Source organism: Sorex fumeus, unplaced genomic scaffold (genome assembly GCF_029834395.1).
Source record: "Sorex fumeus unplaced genomic scaffold, SorFum_2.1 ptg000008l, whole genome shotgun sequence".
Taxonomy (NCBI): Eukaryota; Metazoa; Chordata; class Mammalia; order Eulipotyphla; family Soricidae; genus Sorex; species Sorex fumeus.
This window is the reverse complement of record NW_026606065.1, coordinates 80,862,066-80,885,009: the sequence shown is the minus strand read 5'-3', so window position 1 is coordinate 80,885,009 and position 22,944 is coordinate 80,862,066. Positions and strand designations below refer to the sequence as shown.

Genomic DNA, 22,944 nt, shown 5'->3' with positions numbered 1-22,944 from the left:
TTAGGGATTACTCTTGGCAGGATTTGCGGGGAGAAGGATTGAACCTGGGCTGACAGTGTACAAGCAAGTTCTTTACCCATGGTACTATCACTGTTCTCACCATTTTAGAAGCAAAGAGTAAGTTCAATTTTAATTAAGCTTACATTTTTCTGGAGCATAGTAAGTTATTTTGATATCTTACTATTGAAGCTACCAAGGTAAGAAATTTCATTCTAAAAGGAATGTCATCTTTTATAAAGACTAATGATTTAGGGCACGTTATTTTTATTTAGATATACTTCTCATCTCATCAGTCACTGGAATAGATGAATAATTCACATGCAAAAAATAAATTACTTTATCATTGAGTATCCAAATAATAGAAATTTTGTTAAGCTGATTCTATAGAATGAGCTGTTCTTTCTCATGCATTTTCATACATATTTGTTTCTTGCCTCTGCTTCACATAACACTATTATTCATCAACACAGACTACTAATGCTACCTCTTTCAAATTTTTCTGTTTCCAGAACATTCACACTATTTGCTGCATTTCAGTCTATACCAGTTTCTATTATTTATTCATCCCCTCATTACTTTCTTATTTGTCTTCTTTCTCCTATATTTTATGCAACCTAAGGGCAAAGGGCAAAGTTCATATGTATTAATTTTTATCACTCTCTTGACTTCAGAACCACATTTTGGATCATACATACATTCAATAAATAACTAACAATTTAGCAGAAAAGATATGAATTGTTTTAAGTACTTACTATATGGTTCCTTGAGCAATGCAGGTGGTGAGAGTTTTATAAAATAGTCAAGGACACACAACATCAATTGAAAGGAGATCACCAGATCATCTTCCATTTGTAATACTTCCCCTGAAAATGAAAAATAGGTTCACATTTTTAAGGAGAGTTAGAGACTGAAATTTCTAAGTTAGAAAATATGGGGCATAGCTATATTTATGTACTCATTTATCCAACAATGACTGGAAGAATTAAAAAGTTCTTTAAATCACTGAAGATATTTTTGATAAAAATTCAAGACTGATTTGAAATATATAAAATATACAATATTATAAGTGATAAACTTATAAACTCCATCATGAACAACTCTGTAACTGTGTATCTCACAGTGATTTAACTTTAAAAAAAAATTAAATGCTGCAAAGAACCAAGGCCATTCAAAATTAATATAATTAAAAATTTATCTATAATGCAATTTAGAAAAAACATCTTAAAAGTTGATGTACCAATACATAAACAGAAGTATGAGAATACAGGAAACAATATATAATTAAAAGAAAAATAGTATAACTACACAAAATACACAAATCATGATCAAAATAATAATAATAAATTTGCTATGACTATCTTGGGTTTATTAATTATTTGCTAGGTGTTAAGCTCAGGCTTCATATATGCAAAGTACATGCTCTAACACTGAACTACAATTCCCAGCCGTCATGTGATTTTACATTTTTTTGTTTGTTTGGTTTCTTTTTTTTTTTTTTTTGGTTGGAGCTACTTTGAGCAATACTTGGCCCAGAGGAGTAGTATTCAGCACCAAGGACTGAACTCTGGGCCTTATCCCAGCTCCTACGTGTTAAACCAGACCTCTCATATGCAAAGCACATGCTCTACCACTGAGCTATAATTCCCATTCCATTTTGTGATTTTACTTTGTTATTATGACTTTTTTTTTTCTGTTTAGATTTTTAGGAGCCACCAGTAATACTTGGCCCAGAACGGCAGTACTCAGCTCCAAGTGCTAAGAAAGGTTGGGGTATTCAGTACCAGGGACTGAACTCTGGGTCTTATTCCAGTGTCTTGTGCACTAATTTTATTATCAGTTAAAATATTGGTCTGGAGCGATAGCACAGTGGGTAAGGTGTTTGCCTTGCATGGGGCTGACCCGGGTTTGATTCCTCCACCCCTCTCGGAGAGGTCGGCACCTCACCAAGATTATCTCGCCCACATGGCAAAGCCTGGCAAGCTCCTTTTTTGGCAATGCCAAAAAACAGTAACAAGTCTCACAATGGAGATGTTACTGGTGCCCGCACGAGCAAATCCAGGAGGACAGTGCTACAGTGCAGTTAAAATATCAAGTCTCAAACTGAAAACAAACAAACAAACAAACAAACAATTCTTATAGTACTCAGCAGATGAAGATGGAAAATTAAATTAGTTAAATTAAATTAGTTTTCTCAATGGCAGAGTTCAATGCCACTGAGACTATAACGTCCTAAAGAAAACAAACAGAATAAGACATATAGCCAAACTATTCTTCAAGCATAAAGTCTTTGAATATGATTCATTAACATACCCATAACTAACCAAGGAACCCACCCTCCTCCCTCAGCCTCTCTCATTTTAGGGCACAAAGAGCAGCATACAAGCTTACCCCTGGCTCCGTCCTCAGGGGGCTATATGTGGTGCCAGGGATCAAACCCAAGGTTATCTGTAAGCAAGCCAAGTGTCTTACCTGCTCTATTATTTCTCTGACCCCTAAGCCCTTCCTTAAAGAATTCTGTCATTGTAAAATCTAGTCGGTTAACAGCAAAGAATCAAAAAATGAATAAGCAAGATAAGCATGATATAAGCAAGAGTGATGATAAACTCAGAGTCAAACTTAGAAATTAATTACAGGAGGGATTAAACAAGTGTGATTATTATAGAACACATGTAAAGGTTATAATCATGATTACATGATACTAACAATAAAATGAGCAAATCTGAAAGCGGAATAAAAGGAGAAGAGTAGAAAAATGAGAATATTAACATTCCTTTTTTTCAAAGGATATAAATATCTATTGCTTTAGATCAAAACACAAAGTTGATCAAAGCCAAATGGTTAAATTTTTCATTGTGTTTTCAGTCTCAGAGAAATGTTTTAGGAAATAATACTGCTTAGTGACAAAACACTGACCTAAATGTAAGTTCCATGATTCTTGCTTATTTTGCAAGAGAATTTAGGTAAAAATCTTTTTTTGCTTTTTAACGATAAAGCTATAATGTGAGGGGGGCTGGAGCAATAGTACAACAGGTAGGGCATTTGCTTTGCACACAGCCGACCAGGGTTTGATTTCCAGCATCCCCCATATGGTCCCCGGAGCACCACCAGGAGGGATTCCTGAACAAAGCCAGGAGTAACCGCTGTGCATCGCCAGGTGTGACCCAAAAAGAAAAAAAAAAAAAAGCTATAATGTGATCCTGTTTTAGAAAGACATACCTACACATGATTGCTCTCCTCTATTCACCTCTACTGCGCACACACACACACACACACACACACACACACACACACACACACACAAAAACTACAGGAATGACAATCAGATTTTTGGTTTTGGTTATGCACTGGGGTTATTCCTGGCTCTGTGCTCAGGAATCAACTCCTGGGAGTGCTCAGGAAACCATATGGATGACATGGATTGAACCCAGGTCAGCCACAGGCAAGGCAAACAAATGCCCTACCCACTGTAATAAGGCTTAGCCCCAACAATCAGATCACATTAATGATTATTAGCTCTTGTTATGAAAGGAGGGTGGCATTAAATGAACAAAACATTTTGTGTTTAACACAAAAGAATTACTTAGTTTTACACTGAAATTAGTATTAACAGATAAAAATGACTTTACCTTTAGCTAGTAAAAATGTGATCCAAGAAACTTTTAGCACCAACACAGAGTTTATTTCAGTAGTTACTCTAGTAAATAAAAAAAGACAAGGTTTACATTGAGTTTTCAAATTATTCCTTTTTATCCCCTATGTTTTATAATAGAGACATGAAATAAATGCAGAATAGAACACAGTATATTTTTAAATATTTGCTTATTTACTTTCAATGGAACCATACCCAGCAAATCTCAACCTGGTGCAGGTCAAAATTAGGGTCAGTACAAGTTAGCGTATGCTCTACCATTTGAGCAGCCTTCTTGGCCTCTACAATATGTACCAAATGCACAATTTAAACTTTGCATTAATTCAACTAGCATTTTCAGCAAGATATCTTTTTAGCCCAAAGAGCAGTATATATTTTGTTAGGCAAATACTGTCATAATTTTAATACTGAAATTTGCACTGGAAATACTATGTTCTGGTATACTTGGGTTTCCAATTCTGTTCTCAAAAATTAACTCTTTAATCAGAAAAAGCAGAGATTTAAGTGACTCTACTCTCAATCTAACACTATGCCTTGATAATTTTGCACAGATAATCACTTCTTGGAACTCATAGGTTTATAACAACATAATTTTCCTTTACATCCATCATATTCAATACCAGTAGAGGGCAGAAAAATCTCAGATGCAACTTACTATTTTCAAAGAAAAATCCTAGAAATCTTACATGGGAATACTGCTGAAGCATATAAATAAACTAAAATAATAATTTGTAAATTTTAAATTTTGTGTTATTTTTGACTTTTTTTTCCTATACACACAGTCTTAGGGGGTACTTCTGGCTCATTGTTAGGGATTGCTTCTGATTGTCCCCTGAAAGCTCAGGGGACCACAGAGTGGTGGGGAACAAATGCAGGCCTCCTGCTTGTAAAATATGCACTCCAGTACATTACACTATCTCTTCAGCCCCTAGAAACTTTAATATGGACTTTCACATTCATTCTTACCAAAAAATTAAATGTGAGTTTTAGTTATTAATAAAATAATTTTACTAGGACTCAATAAAGATTAAGTCAATGAAGTATATATTTTTTCCCCAGTTGGTGATAATACAATGAATCAATTTCCACTTCAGTAGTAAAAGAAAAATTATGTGAGAAGTTAATAATCCTACCTGTCGGGTTAGATCTAAGCTGTTAAGTAGCACACTATAATTAAACTAACCCTGACATTACCAGGGTTGGGATTTTTCTATAAATCATTATAAAAAACAAAGAGTAAAAAAAGTCACATGCTTTAAATTACTTACGAACTGTTGGACTGTGTTAAGTAGATAAGTTCACATGTCCTGAAAGGAAGAAGAAACTATATTAACATTATAGAATTTTAAAAGTCACTTTTTATAATTTACAAATTATATCATGATTATCAATAAGTATACATTTTTGAAATATATATTATAAAATAAAACTTAATAGATTTGAGATTTATCCCAATTTTAGATTTTACACACCATTACAACATCTATGTACATTTGTAATTCAGAATCCTCTTTGTAATTGAATCTTTTCAAGATATATCTGTGTATAAGATCAACAAAAGAGGCTCAGAAAAATGACATAAATCAAAATAATGACAAAAATATGACTAACAGATAAACCAGAAAGTAAAAGAAAAAAAGAGAAATAAGTAGAACAGATATTTAATGAAATAATGAAAGAAAACTTTCCAAGCCCTGATTTTTATAAAACATGTGTAAGTGTCCAAGGAAAACCACAAACTCCCTGTAGGATGAATATATGTTGCATAATTTTTTGATATCCTAAAATATACACAATATTTTTCCCACTAAATGATCATTATTTTCTATATACAACCCTCTAACAATAAAGCATTATATCAAGCATCTGGAAATCAGTTTAACAAAAGAGGTGAGAGAGCTAGACCAGAAAACTCTAAGTCACTTAAGAAAGAAATAAAATACCTTAGAATATGAAAAAATATTCCATGTTCAATATTGTCAAAACGACCATCCTACCTAAATTATTATAGAGATTCAATACAATTCCTATTCAAATTTAGATGACATTCTTCAAGGAATTAGATTAATAATAATTTTTATATAGAATCATAAAATAACTTGAACAGTCAAAGTCATACTGAAAAACAAGAAACTGGGAGGAATCTCATTACCTAACTTAAAGCTATACTCTAAAGCTTTACTGACCAAAACAGCATGGTACTGAAACAGAATCGAGTGCCCAGAGTCAAGTCCCCAGATTAATCGTCAACTAATTTCTACAAAGGAATTGGGCTGATTAGATGGAGTTAAGATAGCCTCTTCAACAAATTGTGCTTGGAAAACTAGATAACTACATGTTAAAAAAAAATCCTGAAGCTGAATTTATGTCTCACAACCGACACAAAAGTCAATTCAAAGTAGATCAAAAGCCTTGAGATCAAACCAGAATCCATAAAGGACACTGAGGAAAATAAGACAGATTTGAACCTCAAAGATGTTTTCAATGTATGATTCTAATGGCAAAGGCAATAGAATCAAAAATAAATAAATGGGACTACGGCAAAAGAAGCACTGGCTAAAACTAAAAGACACCCAACTGAATGGGAGAAAATATTTGCACTCAAAACATCATATAAAGGGTTGATATCTAAGATATCTAAAGTACTCACAAACATCAACCCGCCCCCCCCCAAAAAAACCTTATTAAAAATGGGAGAAGAGGGGCCAGAGAGACAATAGTGTAGGTAAAGCATGCAGCTTGCGTTGCACATGGCTGACCTGGGCTCAGTCCCTGACATACTATATGATTCCCCAGAGCAGAGCCAGGAGTAACCCCTGAGCATCGCCCAGGCGTAGCCATAAAATTTAATTTTGAATAATAAAAATTTAAAAATAAAATAAAAATGGGAGAGGAAATAAAAAGACACTTCTCTGAAGAAGATGGATGCCAATAGGCACTGGGAAAAGTGATCATCAGCAATTACTACAGGGAAATACAAATAAAGACAACAATGAAACATTTCACAACAGTGAGAACGGCACATATCAAAAAATAATCTGTTTAGTGAGGGATGTGATGAAAAGGGAATTCTCATCTCCTACTGGTGGAAATGTTGTCTGGTTCAATTCCTATGAAAATCAGTGTGGAGACTTCTCAAAAAAGTATGAATTGAACTGCCATTAAAGCCAGGAATCAAACTTCTGGGATCTACCCCCCAGGTAACAAAAACATCCATTCAAAAGGACATACGCACACCTTTATTCACTGCAGCACTTAAAGTAATAGCAAAGCACAGAGGAGGGTATTATCAAGGTGTGGCATAGATACATGATAGAATACTATGCGCCTGCAAGAAATTATGAAATTATGCAATTCACTGCAACTTGGATAGAACTAGAGAATATCATCGTAAGTAAAGTATGCCAGAAGAAGGGCAAACACAGGATGATCTCACGTATCTATGGTATATAAATAAAAGGAAGAGGGAATGCACCGTTTTAAAGATGGGATACTTAGATTACTATTAACCCTAGAATATAGATAGGAGAAGGTCAAAAAGGAAAGAAATCTAGTGGGGGAAGTAAGAGACAAATGTCAGAAGTAGGGGGCAAGCACAGTAGTGGGGTAGAGGTATATATGGTGTACCAATAAATCTAAACCACAGTCCCAACAACGCTGAAAGAATAAGATCCAAGCTACAACAATCAAAGCTAAAAATATGTCGGTTAAGAAGGCAGGCTAGGGGTGGGAGGGAACCTGGGGACACTGGTGAAGGGAATCAGGCTCTCTGGAGGTAAGTATAATATATACAATACCTCAATAAAAATGGTTAAAATAAATTAAGAGGGACATGAAATGATAATAAAGCAGCTAAATTTTCAGAAAAAATTAAAATCACCTATGATTACATAAATAAGAGAACTAAGAATATGAAATCAATAGCAAACAGTACAAAACTTAAGAGATAATAAGTTTACTAAGAATTAAAAAATCCCAAATTGAAAATAATTATGAACAGTGATTAAAAACCAGAATAAAATCCTAATAGAACTTGTACTTTACCTTTCTAATTTGCTGTAGAGTGCACACAATACATTGTATTTGTTCAAAAGTCTTGACATAGCATTGTCAACTTTAGTACTGGTATCAATTTCTTTTAGTAAATCAAAGAACTTATAGACACTACAAAAAAAGATAAAAGTGAATCAGTAAATTTTTAAAAAATGTATTCCTTTTAAAAAGCATAAACATTGGAGCCAGAGAGAGAGAGAGTAGAGCAGATAGGATGCTTGCCTTGTATGTGCCCAACCCAGGTTTGATCCCTGGCATCCCATATGGTCCTGTGAGCCCACCAGGAGTGATTCTTAAGTGCAAAGCCAGGACTAACTCCTGACACCTCCACCAGGTGTGGCTCCCAAACAAACAAATTTTCAAAAATTTAAATAAAAATCATAAATATTTCTATTCAGAAGACTATTCATCCCACACCAAATATTCTTTGGCATTTTATAAAAACTTAAAGATAAAAAAATTAAAGTCTTACACAAACTAAATGACTCCCATAATGAATGGGATAATAAGAACATACCATGTTCCATGTTCCATAAATACTGATGAAAAATGCTTGTAAAAAGCTTTTATCATATATAAAAGACATTATAGCTTTTCTCTGTCCTATTTCTTTAGTAGTCTCTGAATGTAATTTTATCTTTCCCACTGGATTTTCTTGAGGTCAGACATCATTTCTCATTCGATAACCTTTCTCCTTCTCTATATCTCATCTTTAACCTTAAAACATGGAACAAAAAAAACCAAGATAATCTTTGCATTTCTCCTTTACTTTTTTCATCCTTCATCACATCTTTGAAATGTTAGTGGTATAGCAAACCCATCAAAAAGGAATAAAAAGGGGGGTACGGTGCCACCAGCAGGTCAATCTGTACTTCTAAGGCGAGTGCATCAGCAGCCTCATGGCGCCTTCAGACTTCTAGATACCCCAAAATTGCTGCTGTGCCTTTGGCCAGAGCCCAAAAACTTGGGGCAAACTTTTCCAAGAAAGTAAACAGCCAAAAGTTAGGTAGGTGGGAGACATACCCACAAACTACCTCCGGCTCAGCTATATAATTGGAGGCATGGCCTCTCTGGTTCCTGATTGAACTGCTTAATGGCCATGATCCCAGAGACTCAGAAACAAATCTCGAAACCCAATAGCTTTTGGCAGAAATGCGTCCGGTCCCTACAGCAGGCTACCGGTGCTGGGCCACCCCAGGTGGGAATAGGTTTCGTGCCTTGGTCTGCTCCCCCCTTGGCGGCTTGATGGCCACCATCTCCTAGAGGCCATTGGACAGTGAGGTTTGGGCCCGCAGTGATGAGACACATGGGGCCTCACGGGATGGGGGTGGAGCCGGCCTTTCCTCCCCATCCCAACGAGACCCTGGGTTGGCGCCCATGAACGGCCTCTCTGGCTCCTGATCAAGCTGCTTAATGGCCATGATCCCAGAGACTGAGAAACAAATCTCAAAACCCAGCAGCTTTTGGCAAAAATGAGTGTGGGCCACGCAGTAGGTTACTGTTGCCAGGCCACCCTAGGGGGGAAAGGGTGTTGTCCCTGTGCCTGCTCCCCCTAGGTGGCTCAGTGGCCGCCATCTTCCAGAGGCCACTGGACAGTGAGGTTTGGGCCCGTAGTAACGAGACACGTGGGGCCTCATGGGATGGGTGTGGAGCCGGCCCTTTCCTCTTCGTCTTAATGAGACCCTGAGTCGCCACCCACAAATGGCCTCTCTGGCTCCTGATCAAGCTGCTTAATGGCCATGATCCCAGAGACTCAGGAACAGATCTCGGAACCTAGCAGGTTGTGGCAGGAAATCTCTCCAGATTTAATTGTTAAAATTTCAGAATTTCAAAATTGCACAGCCACTACTGCAACCACGTGACATATATTATTCATGACCAGCAACAGAAAACAAATTGTCTAACAACTGTTGCCTTTTCGGCAGATCTCAGTGTTGGGGTAAAATCCCAAATCATAATGGTGGGTGTGGTATCGAAATGTTGAATGTGATCAAAAAGTAATTTGGAAATCATCTGCCCCATACATAGGGGGAGGGTGTGGGATGGGGATATACTGGGGTTTTTGGAGGTGGAGAGTGGGCACTGGTGAAGGTATGGGTGTTTCATTGTATGACTGAGACTTAAACCCGAAAGCTTTGTAACTGCTCTCATGGTGATTCAATAAGTAAAATTATAAAAAATGGGGGAAAAAAAGTAAGGTGGAGTTCATGCAAAATTCAATCAGCCTAATCAGTGGCTGAATAAATAGCAGTACTCCTACATAAAAATAAAAGGAATAAAAAAATAAAAATATCTTTCTGAAAAAATGTCTCTTTTCTACTCTATCTCTATACTTAAGTCTTTCCAGAATACCTAGGGAGAGGTTTCTTTTTCTTTTTATCTTTTACTATCCTATTAGCATAAGTGCTTATTTAGCTAAAATATTAACTTGCAAAATTCATGTCACAGTATCATAGAATCTAATGATTTATGTCTTTTTTCCCTTGGAAGGGAGGCTCTAATTGGTAGTAAGGGCTGTAATTAAACATTTTCCATCTGCAATGCATTTTCCTAAGAAATTTTTATACAACCCTGAGATATGCTGGTATATAAAATAGGTATACAAATAATTTACTGATTATAAATTTCTTCAGAACAATTTTTTTAAAGTTTGAAAAAAACTAGGGTGATGAAGCCTACCAGTTTTCAACCCACTCATTTTACCCTTTTATTTTCCTACCCAAAAAAGCCCTCCTTGAGACCATGCAGTTAAGGTGGTTGTTTTGAAGATGAGTCTGTAATCTTCCAACCTACCTGTATACTACCAATAAAGCCCTTTCTTTAAAAAAAGGGGAGGGGAATACATAGGTCACACGAAAACAGTGTAAATTAGTCTCTCATTGATTCTATGAGCTGTTTACTCTCTATTCACTGTTATTTCTCATAATTCTATAAAGTAGTTGTAATTTTCAGTTCAAAATTAAAATCCTAAATTAAGATTTAGTTCACAAATTAATCCTCTGTAACTCAATAAACTAAAAAGTTAACAGAGTCCTTAGGGTCGGAGTGACAGAACAACGGATAGGGTAGACCTTGTACATAGACAATTGATCTAGGTTCAATACCTAGCACCACAAACGGTCCTCCTAGCACAGCCAAGAATGATTCCTGAGCACACAGCCAGGATTAAGCTCTGAGGACGGCCAAGTGTGGCCCAAAACAACAAAAAAATTTAGAAGATATTTTACCTGGTTTCTATGTTTTTCTGTAGCTCCGTAAAAGTGAATGGTATCTCATCTAAATCAACTGCCGCAATAAAGATACAGATTCCCCACAGTTCTTTTTTCTTTTGAATATAATCTTCCTAGAAACAAGAAAAAAGTTCATCGCATTAAATCATTCACATACTGCATCTGCTTTGAGAACTGTATGCAATTCTCTTATTCAACAAAATTAACACTAAAATGACATAAAAACACTTGTTATAATGCCATACTTATAACACTCAAATTTTAAATGTAAAGCAAAAACTTATTATGAAGATAAAAAATTTAAATTGACTTTCCATAGAAAATTTAGAGATCAATGAGTCTGTAAAGTTATCAATTCTTACATTTTTCAGTAATCTCCTTACCCTATCATAAGTTCTATATGTAGTCATCCAATTATTATATAAAATATTTTATAAAATGTAATTTATATGTAATTGTGTAAATTATACAAATACTGCAAAAGTTATATAAAATACAATTACTTTAGCCTTATATACTCTTATATTATATTTTAGTTCTTGATTTCTATTTTAGGTTAAAAAATTAGTATCTGAAGTCTCAACATCAAATAATTTCTATTATCATCATCTTCTAATATTACTAACAGTCAAAGTGTCTACATCTTCATATAAATTCCTACTTTCTTCTGACTTTGATATTCTTCTCTACCTTCAAATTAACAATCTAATCCCTATTTACCTTTTGTATACAATGCTTCTCATCTCAAATTTATTAAATCCTTTCTGCCTGCTTTTTACAATTTCTCTTAACAATTTTCTTTCTACAATCTCATTCTAATATAGATGCAAAATAAACTTGCAACACCTTCAAAATAAAAAAAGATGCTCTCTCTATCCCTTGTCCTTGTGAAGTTACTGTTCTTACACCATAAATCTTGTCATTTTTTGAATATTCACACACACGCTAAATACATTTATAGTATACATACCTATATTACTCAACATGTTTCTCTTACTATACAAGAACTATGCCATAGAGGTTATTCTCCAAATCCTCAAAGATATCTGTCTTCTAAATTAAGTGATTATTTTTTGTTTCATTCAAGATTTCTGACATTACTGCCATTTCCTCCCTCCTTCTACCCCATGAAACTTTATTCCTCAGCTTTAAAACATTCTAACATATACATTGTCTTTTCTTCCTCACTTTTTCAATGTTTCCTATCTCAAAATTTGTTTTCCAATATTTTCTTTCCCCAGCAATCTCATTCACTTCCATAGTAATCCTTTGACCTTCACACAAACATCTCTTATATTTTATCCTGCTTTCCAGTTCTGGTTACTCTATCAAGATTTCTGATTTTCCAATGGGGAACTGAAAACAAAATTTGACTACTTCATCTGTATTTTTACACCCTCTCTTTTGTTCCTCTCCTTCTTCTCCTCTCTTTTTCTGAGGTAACCTTAGTTCTATCATCAATGTACATGGTTGTGTCTTTTTGTTTTTTCTGCTCATCAATTTTACATGTATGTGTAAATACATAAATATATATATATAACAAAAAATAGGTTACATCATTCAGATTATTTAGATTTATTTTACTTTATGAAATTTCTTTGAGCTCCACCTATTTTGTTGCAAATGAAAACTTTTCACCTTATAGCTGAATTGTATTACATTATTTCCATCACTAAAATGTGTGCTACATCTTCTTTGGCCAATCGTCTATTGACAGGTAGTATATTGACGGGTACTATATGGTACAAATTTTATTTAGTGTAAACTTGAAATAACACTGGAAAGAACATAACTTTTTATAGTAATACTTTTGTAGTTTAAGATTATAATTTCTGAATTATGTGCTTAGGCACTTTCTTTCAGTTTCTTATGGAAGTTCGCCGCATTTTTCAACCAAAATGGTAGCAACAATTTACATTCCCATCAACAGTACATGAAGGTTCCTTTTTCGCCACACCATTTCCAACATAAACTGTTATTCTTCTTTCTTTTTACACAATTTCCATCATAAGCTGTTATTGCTTCTTTTGCTTCAATCAGGTTACAAGTGTGAGGTGATATCTTATTGTGGTCTTAATTTACATTTCTCTGGTCATCACTTTTAAGCGTTTTGTCATATACCTATCAACCATCTGTATGTCTTCGCTGGGGGCAGTATTTTTCTTGTGGGCAGAGAAGTGCACCCAGTGGTGCTCAAGGGTTATTCCTGGCTCCACTTCAGGTGAGACCATATGTCTGCTGGGGATTCAAACCAGAGTCAGCCACATGCAAAGCAAGCAACTTAACCCGTTAATCTCTCAGGCCCTTCTACCCAATCTTAACTGCATTGATTTTTATTCTTAAGTTGTACAAGTTCTTTATGTACCATGGTTATTACCACTTAGCAGATGCATAATGTGCAAACCACCCTCTCCCATTCAGTAGTCTGGTTTTTTTTTTTGTTCTGTTTACAATTTCTTTTCCTTTTCATATTAATGTAGTACTACTATTTTTTTTGTTTTGTACTTTGGCATTTTGGGGGGCAAACCTAGAAGTCCTCAGGGCTCTGCACTCAAGGACCACTCCTGGTGGACTCAGGAGACCATAGAGGGTACCAGGAATCAAAAACAGGTCAGCTACATGCAAGGTTGCATATACTGCTTCCAGGCCCCAAGGTCATTTGTACTTAAATTAGAAAAATTAAGCCAATAAAATCATGCTACATTTATGTAAATAGGAGAGGAAAAGTAGAAATAAACTCAAGATATATCTTTGGGAATTAAACTTCAATTATATACATTAAGTTTTAAAATACAATTTAAGAGGTTACTGATTGAAGTCACTGTCACTGTCACTGTCCTCCAGCTGTTCATTGATTTGCTTGAGCAGGCCCAGTAACGTCTCCATTTTGAGACTTGTTGTTACTGTGTTTGGCATATTGAATACATCATGGGTAGCTTGCCAGGCTCTGCTGATTGAAGTATCAGTTAGTTTTCCTAAACTAACCTGACTGAACTACCTGATTTTCATTACAAAAACACAACTTATAAAAGAGCTCCACCAAGTGGTGAAATCATTTTAAAAATACTGGAAATCGGGCATAAAGAAATACATGCCAACATAACATAAATTTAAACTGAAGTTTTGAAAGTTAAATACATTATTCTCTCTAATCTGCAGGGGGGGAGGGAGGGATCCAGAAAGGGAGAGGCATAAGGAGAATCAGAGGAGAATGGAGATGAGATTGGAATAAACTGCAACTGACACCAACCAGCCTGGCCCTCCTTCCTTCTCCCTTCACCATGGACCTCCCTTCCAAGGCCACCTAAGCAGGTAGGCAGAAAGGGAGGGGGAGAGGGAGAGAGGGAAGAAAAAAGGGAGGGAGAGAGAGGGGGAGAGAGAGCCGCAAGAGGCCCTTTCGTATTCTATTTTTAGAATACACATATATGTATCACAGATATATTCATCTATTATGGCCCTTGTCTTCTATTTTGTGGTGGAATATTTGGAAGAAGATATTCTTGATATGTTAGTGTGATACAATTTGTCATATTTCCCCTGTTAATTCTATCTATGATCTTAAGAAGCTACTGAGAGTATTCCACCCGCACAGTATTCCACTCTGGCCTGGCAAGCTCCCCATGGCATATTCCATATGCCAAAAACAGTAACAATAACAGGTCTCATTCCCCTGAACATGAAAAAGCCTCCAATATGGCAGCATTGGGAAAGATGAGTAAGGAGAGGCTACTAAAATCTCAGGACTGGGACAAATGGAGACAATACTGGCGCCCACTCAAGTAAATCAATAAACAATGGGATAACAGTGATACAGTGATACAGTGAATCTGGATTTTTTTTAAACTGGTCACAATCAGAGTAAAAATAAATGCAATAAATTTACTATCTAAAAGTCTTGAATTTGATTTCTGAGATCTTAATGGGTGATAAGTACACTACATGTACTACAAGAATGTTTTAAGGAGGGGATAAGAACTGACTTGACTGTCTATTCCTGCATTTTTTCTTCATCAAGATTGTACGTAGGGACAAAAGGAATGAAATGCTAGAACACAAGAAATACTCCCCCCTCACCAGTAGAATATTTTCTCACAGAAATTAATCTTAAGGACATTCCTGATGTGCATAGAAGTCAAAGAAAAGAACTGCAGAGACAGAAGATGAATACAAAAGTGAAACTTCTTACACTAATCTAGTTTTGATATAGCATGCAGAGACAAACATCAGCTGAATCAAACAGTTACACAATGCCTTTATGGAGAGACAGCTAAATCTGGGTTCAACAGGACAATCTGGGTTCAACACAACCGGGAACAGAGATCCTCTGCCTGTATTCCTCCCCGCCTCCCCCGCCCCAGGCAACTCAGTAGTCACACCCATAAACTACCCCTGGTTGGCACCAGATAATCTCATCATCCACACATCCTTCTCTCCTGGAAGGGAGCCACATAACACTCTCCATAATCATGCTGCCAGACCCATGCCAGGTTGTTTTACTTGGGGCACCCCAGAAGGAGGCGGGTGAGACCCCTCCCCGCCCCAAGGGACCCAGCCTGGGCAGCTCAAAACCTCCAAAACTAAACTGCTGCCTTGCTCACAGCAGCCCTCCAAATGCTCAAGCCAAGCCTCACCCACAAGTGAACTTTTACCCCGGACCCAGTGGACACTTGATAGGACACACCCTCCCCATACTCCAAAAGCACCGAACCACATTTGATGGGGTTCAAAGTAAGAGGCAACGAACCTTCGAGGGAAATATATTATTTTGGTTCTGTGCTGGGGCAGGGACTGGGGTTCGGGATGGAAACACCCTAAATATGGTGGTGGGAAGGTGTAATGGTGGTGGGATTGGTGTTGAATATTAAGTGCAATCAAGTATTGTGAACTACTTTATAAAATAAAAAAAAAATTTAAAAATACTGGCACCCCCTTCCAAACTTTTCAGGAGCCAGAGAGATAGTACAGTGGGGCAAGGCAATTGCCTTGCAAATGGACAACCCCAGGTTGAATCACAGGCTAACTGCCAGGGGTCACTTGTGGGCAGCGGCAAAAGGAGCCCCTGAGCGTAGTAAGGTATCATGCAAAAACAAAAGGAGGTTAAGATAGATACTACAATGGATAGATCATTTTCCTTGCATGTGGCTTACAAGGGTCTGATCCTGTCATATTACATAGAGAGAGATATACAGATATAGATATGCCCGAGCCCTTGCCTGAAGTGCAGAGCCAGGAAGAAATAATGAGCACCACAGGGTATGTCCCAAAAAGTAAAAACACAAAAAAACTTAACACAGAACTGAGTGCAATGGTTTATCTTATCCCTGACTGAATGGTGATTTACTCACTTGTTTATCTCTCTACTCTGGACTAGTCTGTAAAAATGTTGAAGGCAGAGTTATATCTAAAACAATGCAACACTGCCAAGAACCTACTATAGTATCCAGCACTTATTTAGTGAGAAAGGTGTATTTTATAAAATGGTACCAATATCCATTTGAAAGTGATTTATGCTACGAATAAATTCAAGTGTGAATAAATTCAAATAGTGTTAACTTTAAGATGTTAAATTAAATCCAGGATATTTGCAAATAAAACAGCTAAAGAATAAACATAAAGAAAACGAGTTGGGCAGGGAGATTATACAGGGATTGAGGCTCATGCCTTGCATGTGTGGGACCCCATATAAACCCTGGATCATTATAAAGTATAGCTCTGGAGGCTCCTAAGCACTTTTGGCTGTGACCCTGGTGATCCCTAAGCAAAGCCAGGATGGTTCTGGTGGTACCAGACATAGCATCGCAGGGTCCAAGCATTTAAACTATCTGGCACAGTTGGCAAAGAATTGCCAGAAGTGGAACTGGGCTCTCTGAGCACCACTTGGGAAGACCCTCCCCCTGGAAAACAAAATATTTATTTTAAGGAAATGAGAAAAAAAATTAAATATTTCACTCTGAAAAGCCAACTAAACACAAAATAACTATTGAAAAAATAAGATAAAAAAATTAAGTAAAAACAAAAAGGTGTTTCTCTACAGAAGATCAGTAAAACTAAGAAGGCTCTGTCAGAGTATAAAGAGAAAAAAATAAATTGCTAATATGGAAATAAAGAGAGCATCACTATATCTACCATGAAAATGAAAAGGATAATAAGGAAGTTTTATAACCAGTTCCATGCCAACAAATTTGAAAACCTAAGTGAAACTGACAAATTTAATGAAAGAGATAACTGCCAAAATTCAGCCAAAAAATATACAATCTAATGCTGCGATAATATTTTTTTTAACTGAATCAGTAACCAATTTCCCAAACAAAAAGCATCAGGCACAATGGGTTTGCTGGTAAATTCTAACAAACATTTAAGGAAATAATTATATCAATACTCTATAATCTTTCCAAGAAGACAGAAAACAAAGAAAATACTTCCTAACTTCTAAAAAAGCAAACAATATGATAATGCAAATGCTGAAGATTACAAAGAAATTCCTTACAAAGGAATAGCAAATGCTGCATATAAGCATCTATTATTATTATAATAAGTATCTATTATAAGTAGAGATACAAAATAATAAAATATTAATTTGAATCCAACAATGCATAAAAAGTTATTTAACAAGAATAAATGGGATTTATCCCAAATATGTAAGGCTGACTCAACATTCAAAAACCAATTCACTTCCGAAAAAACCTGGGTGCCCAAGAACAGATGACTGGTTAAAGAAACTTTGGTACATCTACACAATGGAGTACTATGTAGCAGTTAGAAAAAATGAAGTCATGAAATTTACATTCAAGTGGTACTACATGGAAAATATTATGCTAAGCGAAATGAGTCAGAAAGAGAGGGACAGACATAGAAAGATTGCATTCATCTGGGTAACATAAAGTAACAAAATAAGAGATTAACACCCAAGAGCAGCTGTGATAAATACCAGGTTGTTCACTCCATGGCTTAGAGGCCAGCCGCACACTCTAGGGGTAAAGGCAGCTCAGATAGAGAAGGAAGAACCAAATAAAGGGTGCTGGGAAGATCTGCCCAGGATGGGAGATGCCTGCTGAAAGTAGACTATGGACCGAACATGATTGCCACCCAATGTCTCTTATGCAGACCACAGTATCCAAAAGGAGAGATAGAACAAAAGGGAGTGCCCTGTCACAGAGGCAGGGTGGGATGGGGGATGGGGGTGGGAGGGATACTGGGATTGGTGGGGTGGAGAATGGGCACTGGTGGAGGGATGGGTACTCGATCATTGTATAACTGAAACCCAAGCACAACAACTTGTAAGTCTACAACTGTACCTCATGGTGTTTCACTAATAAAACAAACAAAAAGGAGGATATGGTGCCGCCAGCAGGTCAATCTGTACCTGTGAGGCGAGTGCATCAGCAGCCTGATGCTGCCTTCAGACTTCCAGATACCCCAAAATTGCTGCTGTGCCTTTGGCCAGAGCCCAAAAACTTGGGGCAAAGTTTACCAAGAAAGTAAACGGCCAAAAGTTAGGTGTGTGGGAAACACACCCACAAACCACCTCTGGCTCAGCTATATAATTGGAGGCAAGGCTTCTCTGGTTCCTGATTGAACTGCTTAATGGCCATGATCCCAGAGACTCAGAAACGAATCTTGGAAACCAGCCGCTTTAGGTAGAAATGCGTCCAGTCCCTGCAGTAGGTTACCGGTGCTGGGCCAACCCAGGTGGGAATAGGTTTCATGCCTTGGCCTGTTCCCCCTGGCGGCCCAGTGGCCGCCACCCTTCAGAGGCCACTGGATAGTCAGGTTTGGGCCCCCAGTGATGAGACACACAGGGCCTCACGGGATAGGGGTGGAGCTGGGCTTGTCCTCCCCACCCGAACGAGACCCCAAGTCATCGCCCACGAATGGCCTCTCTGGCTTCTGATCCAGCTGCTTAATGGCCATGATCCCAGAGACGCAGAAACAAATCTCAAAACCCAGTGGCTTTTGGCATAAATGCGTCCAGACCCCACAGTGCGTTACTGTCGCCGGGCCACCCCAGGAAGGAAAGGGTGTTGTCACTCCACCTGCTCCCTCTTGGCGGCTCAGTGGCTATCATCCTTCAGAGGCCATTGGATAGTCAGGCCTGGGCCTGCAGTGACGAAACTTGTTGGGCCTCACGGGATGTGGGGGGGAGCCGGGCCTGTCCTCCCCTCCCCAACGAGACCCCAAGTCATCGCCCACGAATGGCCTCTCTGGCTCCTGATCAAGCTGCTTAGTGGCTTTGATCCCAGAGACTCAGAAACAAATCTTGAAACCCAGCGGCTTTTGGCAGAAATGTGTCCGGACCCTGCAGTAGGTTACTGTCGCCGGGTCACCCCAGGGGGGAAAGGGTGCTGTCCCTCCGCCTGTTTCCCCCTGGTGGCTCGGTGGCCACCATCCTGCAGAGGCCATTGGACAGTCAAGATTGGGCCCGCAGTGACGAAACTTGTTGGGCTTCAGGGGATGGGGTGGAGCCGGGCCTGTCGTCCCCACCCCAACAAGACCACAAGTCATCGCCCATGAACGGCCTCTCTGGCTCCTGATCAAGCAGCTCAACAGCCATGATCCCAGAGACTCAGGAGCAAATCTCGAAACCCAGTGGCTTTTGGCAGTAATCCCTCCAGATTTAAGTGTTAAAATTTCAGAATTTCAAAATCACATGGCCCTACTGCAGCCACGCAACATCGTATGTTGTTCATAACCAGCAATAGGACACAAATTGTCTACTGTTGCCTTTTCAGCATATCTGAGTGTTGGGGTAAAATCTCAAATAATAATGGTAGGTCTGGTGTCGAAATATTGAATGTGATCAAAGTAGAGAGAGTGTAATGTGGAAATCATCTGCCCCACAGGTGGGGGGAGGGTGTGGGATGGGGGTATACTAGGGTTTTTGGTGGTGGAGAATGGGCACTGGTGAAGGTACGGGTGTTCCATTGTATGACCAAGACTTAGCCCCAAAAGCTTTATAACTGCTCTCACGGTGATTCAATAAATAAAATTATAAAAAATGAAAAAAAAAGTAAGGTGGAGTTCATGCACAATTCAATCAGCTAATCAGTGGCTGAATAAATAGCAGTACTCCTACAAAAAAAGAAATCTTAGACAAAAGATAAACAGAGTATTTTACTCACTCTCATAAAAAAAGCAACTCACTTCCTATCAATAACCTTAATAAGAAATTATATGATCATATAAATAGAAACAAAAACTTGTCACAAAATTCAATGCCCACTCATAATAACTTTCAGCAAACAATGATTAGAGGAAAGAGTCTTCAATTTGATAAAGAGTATCAGATTCAACTTACAACTAACAGCTTACTTTGGGTGTGATATGGGGGGAGGGGAGGGTGGGTAACAGACGCCCGAACCCAACAGTGCTCAGGGCTCACTCCTGGCTCTGCACACAGAGATGACTCCTGATGGTGCTCAGGAAACCATAGAGGATGCCCAAATCAAATCCAGGTCAGCTGCATGCAAGGCTTCCAGCCCATACTTAATGGGGAGGTAACATCATAAACTTTCCTGTGGAAATCAGGACCAAGGTAAACTGTCTCTCACTATATCTCTTAAATATCAGACTGGAACTCCTCAACAAAGAAAAAAGAAAAGAAAACAAGAGTTGGAGTGTTGGAGTACAAGGAGCTTAGGTTTATCAGGTTGCACCCATCACAATGCTCCCAAGTCACTCCCATTCCTTTGTGTGTCTGTAACCACTTCTATGCTCTCTTCCCCCAACCAATTTGTAAGGTCTCATCCTTCTAAGACACTGAACTTGTACTGTAAGTTAATATTGCCTTTCTCCTCTCCTTATGTCTTTTGAATAGTTTAATGCAATGTCCTTTTTGTATAGATACAGGAAGACAATTAATATTATGCTCTATAACTTAGGACTTAATTGGCTTTGAATATTATTCACTCCCGGGCATCTGCCTTCTCAACTTAAGCCTCAGTTGCCCTCACTTCCTAGCACTCCAAGGGCAGGGTTCCGACGTAGGACTGGATGGAACCAGGGCAAGCTGGTAAGTTATGCGCTACCCTGGCATCGAGATGGGCCAGGCCAAGGTGCCATGATTCTTAACTATAGGTTAAGAGTTTGATCATAGGCAAATGCTGTCATGATCCAAAAGTAACGACAAGACTAGGACCCTGCTACTAAGAATAGGAAAGATATCTGGCCTGAGCACTGCAGTCTGAGATCGAGATGGCCCTAGAAGAGTAATTCTACAAGCTTAAAGTATTTCTTACTGTGTCCATACAAAGTGAATTATATTATGTATGCTTATATGTTGGTCGGACAAGGAGAGGAGAAACACATCCAGGGAAATCTGTTCTAGGATGGGTTGATCTGCTAAATGAGAATCTGTCCTAGAAGTAGTTTTCCTGTGTGTCCTGACTAGCTAGGATGAGACTGAACTTTTCTCCTCTTCAAACTGCCTTCAGTAAATGATTTCAGTATATTGAGGCAGTTTCCCTTATCTCACAGGAACCTAGCTGGTCTTAGGTATGCAGATCCCAGGTGCTAAACCAGGCCTGATCTTTGGGATGTAGACGCCTGGCTCCAGGCAGGCTGATCTTTGAGATGTAGGCTCCAAGCTCTAGCGGACTGGTCTTTGATGTGCTAATCCAAGTGCTTGTAGCTTGTAAAAGGTGAGACCAAGATACTGGCCCATGGATGTAAAGAAACAATTTGTGGTTTGCCGCCTCAATGTTCTTTCTGTAACTCCTTTTGATGACATCACTATATTGGGCCCTTTAGAGGTACCATGTTCTATATAAGGGGATTTTCAGGGCTCTCTGGAGGGACATGTGCTTTAGAGAACCTGGGAAGATGGGGCTGAGGGCAGAAGTTGAGAGAACAAAGGAGCACGTGCTTAAGGACTCCTGAGGCCTCCATGACATACATTCTTCCATGAAATTAAGTGCTGCTAAGACCAACCAGCTTAGCCCTCGTTTCCTTCCTCCTCCTGACCATCGCCATTGACCTCCCTGGAGTGGGGAAACGGCATGAGACTACCACATGTGGGTAGCGGGAGAGATAGGCCGCTGCCATCCCCTTGCCTGCCCTTTTTTGTGTGTTTACACACTGGAGAAATAGAGCAGTGGGTAGGGGCACTTACCTTGTGCCTCTGCACATGACCAACCCAGTTCAATCCCCAGCACCCCAGGTGGTCCCCTGAGCACCACCAGTGCACTGTCAGGAGTAACTCCTGAGCATTGTCGTGTGTGGTCCCAAAACAAAGAAAACAATGAAATGATTTGTTCCTAGATTATAACAGTAAGTCAAAAATAAATAAATACTTTAAATTATATAAAATTCTTAGTCTTCAGAAACAGCTAAAAGTGCTGGGGCACATGCTGTGCATGCTAAGTCCCAAGGTTCAACGCAGAAACTACCAAGTCGTAAGAGTACCACTAGTATTCTCCTCCTGAGTACTGCTGAATATAGTCCCCCCAAAAATAAAAAACAAAAATTAAAAATGCCTGGTACTATAAAGTAGTAACTCATAATAAAAGGTTGCTGAATAAAAGATGAGTCTACATTAACAAGTTCACTACCAACTGCAATGAATAAATAGAATTTCAAATTTTGGGAGCGGGTCACACATGACAGTGCAGAGGGGTTACTCCTGGCTCTGCACTCAGGAGTTACTCCTGGCAGTGTTCAGAGGACCATATGGGATGCCGGGAATTGAACCTTGGTCGGCCGCATGCAAGGCAAATGCCTTACCCGCTGGACTGTCACTCCAGCCTCAGAATTTCAGTTTTTTAATCACAATAGACCCCACAAATGAAATAGCTGGCAAAAATCTAAAAAAATATTGACAAGAGCTACATAAAAAGACATACATTTCTGATAAATGAAATCAAAGAATACTAAAAAAGTATTCATGGATAGAAAACTCAATATTCAGGAACCGGAGCAATAGTACAATGTATTTGCCCTGCATGCAGCTGACCCAGGTTTGATCCCAGTACCCATATAGTCCCCTGAGCCCATCCAAGAGTGATCCCTGAGCACAGA

At 38.4% G+C, this 22,944-nt stretch overlaps 1 protein-coding gene across 2 annotated transcripts in view; it reads right to left on the bottom strand.

Moving 5' to 3' along the window:
* The window catches only part of RB1 (RB transcriptional corepressor 1), a 126,206-nt gene that overhangs the window by 82,902 nt on the left and 20,360 nt on the right, over window positions 1–22,944 (bottom strand). For both annotated transcript variants that reach the window (XM_056109713.1, XM_056109712.1), the window contains exons 3-7: window positions 10,930–11,045; window positions 7,694–7,813; window positions 4,918–4,956; window positions 3,627–3,694; window positions 753–863 (exon numbers count right to left, since the gene is read on the bottom strand). In XM_056109713.1, the coding sequence (XP_055965688.1) occupies window positions 753–863; window positions 3,627–3,694; window positions 4,918–4,956; window positions 7,694–7,813; window positions 10,930–11,045 (454 nt within the window). The remainder of the gene's footprint in view (window positions 1–752; window positions 864–3,626; window positions 3,695–4,917; window positions 4,957–7,693; window positions 7,814–10,929; window positions 11,046–22,944) is intronic.